This window comes from Syzygium oleosum, unplaced genomic scaffold, assembly GCF_021117445.2.
Source record: "Syzygium oleosum isolate NSW1041296 unplaced genomic scaffold, Sole_v2.1 Sole_v2.01, whole genome shotgun sequence".
NCBI lineage: Eukaryota > Viridiplantae > Streptophyta > Magnoliopsida > Myrtales > Myrtaceae > Syzygium > Syzygium oleosum.
Genome location: NW_026607485.1, coordinates 12492413 through 12496384, shown reverse-complemented (window position 1 = coordinate 12496384; position 3972 = coordinate 12492413). Strand labels below are relative to the sequence as shown.

General features: G+C 49.9%; 1 protein-coding gene across 1 annotated transcript; it reads left to right on the top strand.

Moving 5' to 3' along the window:
• Positions 1-261: 261 nt before the first annotated feature.
• Positions 262-1365, top strand: LOC130140104 (uncharacterized). Its single transcript, XM_056318635.1, has 2 exons — positions 262-960; positions 1048-1365. The coding sequence occupies exons 1-2, from the start codon at positions 262-264 to the stop codon at positions 1363-1365; spliced, it is 1017 nt and encodes a 338-aa protein (XP_056174610.1).
• The last annotated feature ends 2607 nt before the right edge of the window (positions 1366-3972 follow it).

Below are 3972 nucleotides of genomic sequence, written 5' to 3'. Positions count from 1 at the left end.
TGTGCTTTGTGTACCTCCTGACTGCTTGTGTTTGATTGAGTGCTTGTTTTAGTTGATCGTAAAGTGCAGGTGCGGCAGGACCCGAGGTAAGTACGCGAATCTCCTTGGTTGAGATGTTGTGCTGTTTGTGTAAGACCGCATGCTGGTTGCTTGATTGCTGCTGTATATACCTGCCTAGGACCTTAGACCGGTTTAGCTTGGTTTAGGTCTCTAATTCCTGAATGGAATTATAGCAGGAAGGTGAGCGTGCGAGTTGGAAAGATGAGTAGCCAAGGAAGAGGCCGTGGTAGAGGCCGAGGCCGTGGTAGAGGCAGAGGCCGAGGTCGTGAACAGGACCCTGTAGAACCGCAAGTAAGGGCTGCCGAGGATCCGAGGGTAGATGGAATTTTAAGAGCTCTCGAGGAAGCTGGAATTCTGGGAGGTAGACTAGCCCAAGAGAGAGATGCCACTATAGCTGCTGCTGTTGAGGCCGCCATGGCTGCTGCCAACGGGGCAAATGGGAATGATGGAAATAATGGGAATCAGGGGAATCAGGAGGATCCAATTCCAGCGCCAGTGAATGTGGGCAGGCCGATGTCCAAGTTAGTAGAGCAGTTCCTGAAATTAAAGCCGCCGAAGTTCAATGGGAAAGGTGACCCTGAGGCCGCACCCCGTTGGGTTGAGGGGTTGGAGAAGGCTTTCGAAGTGCTAGGGTGTACCGAGGCCGAAAAGGTGACATTGGCGGTATATCAACTGCAGGACAACGCCGATGATTGGTGGAAGGCCACCAAAGGAAAGGTATTTCCCGAAGGGACCGCCCCGACTTGGACCGTATTTTCTGAGACTTTCCTGGGAAAATTCTTTTCTGAGAGCGCCAGGGAAAGGAAATTGGCAGAATTCATGAGGCTCCGCCAGGGATTGATGACCGTAGATCAGTACGAGGCAGAATTTGCGAGACTGTCGAGGTTCGCGCCAAGGATGGTGGAACACCCTGAGGATAAGGCGCGAAGGTTTCGGGATGGGCTGAAAGCCGACATTCGCGGCCAGCTGATACCTGTGAATTTAAAGACTTATGAGGACTTATATGAGAGAGCTCAGGCTATTGAGCGAGAGCAAGTAGATAGAGCGGCCGCATCTGGATCGCGGTTCGCCCCGGCTAAGGACAACCGCCGTTTTGGGAAGAAACCAATGGCGGGAAACAGGAGGTTCGTCCCACCGATCGTGAAGAACATTGGAAAGCCGAATCCCAAGCAGAATGTGCTTGGGGCTTGCTTCAAATGCGGGAGTATGAACCATCAAATCGAGTTGTCCCCAGCAGCCGCCCGCAGACCCCGATGCAACATCAACCCCGAATTGGGAATCAGCCGGGAATCTACCGCCGGCTAATGTGAACAGCCGCCGGCACAAGGACGGGTGTACGCCATGGCGCGAAGAGAAGTTGAGAATGCGCCGGCGTGGTCACAGTACGATTTCTCTTTGCGTCATGTCGCGTATGCATTATTTGATCCGGAGCATCGCATTCGCTTATATCCGCTCGCTTGTTGAGTTGGTGGATTAAACCCCGTTTTGCTAGAAGTGCGGTTGTGTGTGACTACGCCGTTAATGGATAAGATATGCATATCGTTAGGATGTCCGGATTGTGAGATAGTGATTGGTGGCGTAGAAAGCAGGATAGACCTAGCGGTTTTGCCAATGTATGATTTTGATTTAATTGTGGGCATGGACCGGTTAGTTAAGCGTAATGCCGTAATGGACTCGCAAGAGTAAGGTGATTCGGTTTAGCCTACTGGACACCCTAGATTCGAGTTCGTAGGAGTCGAGGAGGAACCTCGATCCCTTGGGTTTCTTCTGTTGAGGCAACTAAATTGTTGGATGAGGGCTGCCAAGGTTATTTAGCGAGCGTAGTTGATTCGACGGCAGGAGAAGTGCGGCTAGAGGATATAGCAGTGGTGTGCAACTTTCCCGATGTCTTTCCTCAGGAATTGCCGGGATTGCCACCAGAAAGAGAAGTGGAATTCGTTATCGAGTTGGCATCCGGGACTGGGCCAATCTCGAAGCCGCCGTATAGGATGTCGTTGTCGGAATTGAAAGAACTTAAGGTTCAGATGCAAGAATTGCTAGACAAAGGTTTTATCCGACCAAGTGCGTCTCCATGGGGAGCGCCAGTCCTATTCGTCAGGAAGAAGGATGGATCGTTGAGGCTATGTATCGACTACCGTCAGCTGAATCAAGTGACGATTAAGAATAAGTATCCCCTCCCAAGGATAGACGACCTGTTCGACCAGTTGCAGGGAGCCTCGGTATTTTCTAAGATCGACCTAAGGACAGGGTATCATCAGTTAAGGATCCAAAAGGAGGATATCCCAAAGACGGCATTCAGGACGAGGTACGGACACTATGAATTCACGGTGATGCCGTTTGGACTGACGAATGCCCCTGCTGCATTCATGGACTTAATGAACCGGGTATTCAAAAAGTTCTTGGACCAGTTCGTCATTGTCTTCATCGATGATATTCTAGTGTATTCAAAGAGCTCCGAGGAACATGAGGTACATCTGGAAAGAGTTTTACGGACGCTAAGAGAGCACGCATTGTATGCTAAGTTTAGCAAGTGCGAATTTTGGCTGAATCGAGTTGCATTTCTTGGGCATATAATTTCCGGAGAAGGAATCTCCGTGGATCCGGCAAAGATTGAAGCAGTAATGGATTGGCCGAGACCGACGACAGTTACTGAGGTTCGGAGTTTCTTAGGACTGGCGGGATATTATCGGCGATTTGTGGAAGGATTCTCAGCGATAGCCACTCCGCTGACGAAGCTGCTTAAGAAGGAAACGAGGTTTGAATGGACGGAAAAGTGCGAAAAGAGTTTTCAGGAACTGAAGCAGAGATTGACGACGGCGCCAGTGTTGACGATTCCTTCAGGATCGGGCGGGTATGAGATCTATAGCGATGCTTCGCTCAAAGGATTGGGATGTGTGCTAATGCAAAATGGAAGGGTGGTTGCTTATGCATCGAGACAGTTAAGGCCTCATGAGATGAACTACCCGACCCACGACTTGAACCGGCAAGCAATTATTTTCGCACTCAAGATCCGGGAGGCACTACTTATGCGGGAGAAAGGTTTCAGATCTACACGGACCATCAGAGCCTCAAGTATTTGTTTTCGCAGAAAGAATTGAACATGAGACAGAGACGTTGGATGGAATTATTGAAGGACTATGATTGTGACATATTGTATCATCCCGGGAAGGCCAACCGGGTAGCGGATGCCTTAAGCAGGAAATCGAGCATCGCGCATTTGCTGGTCAAAGAGTGGATTTTATTGGAAGGAGCGCGGGACTCAGAATTTAAATTCGAGGTAGGACACCTCTCCAGTCTGATGGCGACGTTACGGATTGAACCAGAAGTGCAAGGCAAGATTAAGGTGTTGCAGTCTACGGACCCTGAGATTCAGAAGATCCTAGAGATGGATGGCACTAAGAGGAAACCGGACTTCCAAGTGTCCGAGGACGGAATTCTTAAGTTTCGAGGACGGTTATGCGTGCCCGATGATTTGAGACTTAAGGAAGAGATTCTATCGGAAGCTCATAGGAGCAGTTATAGTATTCACCCGGGCAGCACAAAAATGTACCAGAATCTCCGACAACACTATTGGTGGAACGGAATGAAAGCGGATGTGGCCAGGCATGTGGTTAAGTGCTTGACGTGCCAACAAGTGAAGGCACAGATTGTAAGCCTGGTGGGATGTTGCGCCGTTGGAAATCCCGTAATGGAAATGGGAGCACATTACAATGGATTTTGTAACGGATCGCCAAGAAGCCGGGACACGACTCTATTTGGGTGATAGTGGACGGTTGACCAAGTCGCCGCATTTCGGCGGTGCGAAAAGACTTCGAGCTAGAAAGGTTGGCGTAATTATATGTGCGTCGATAGTTCGCCTTCATGGAGTACCGGTATCAATCACATCGGACCGTGATCCCCGGTTTACTGCGA

Excerpts from the sequence above, each read along its gene's own strand:
- LOC130140104 (XM_056318635.1), top strand. The coding sequence starts at position 262 with ATGAGTAGCCAAGGAAGAGGCCGTGGTAGAGGCCGAGGCCGTGGTAGA. Across the intron at positions 961-1,047 it reads CGAGGTTCGCGCCAAGGATG|ACTTATGAGGACTTATATGA; the intron begins GTGGAACACCCT and ends GTGAATTTAAAG.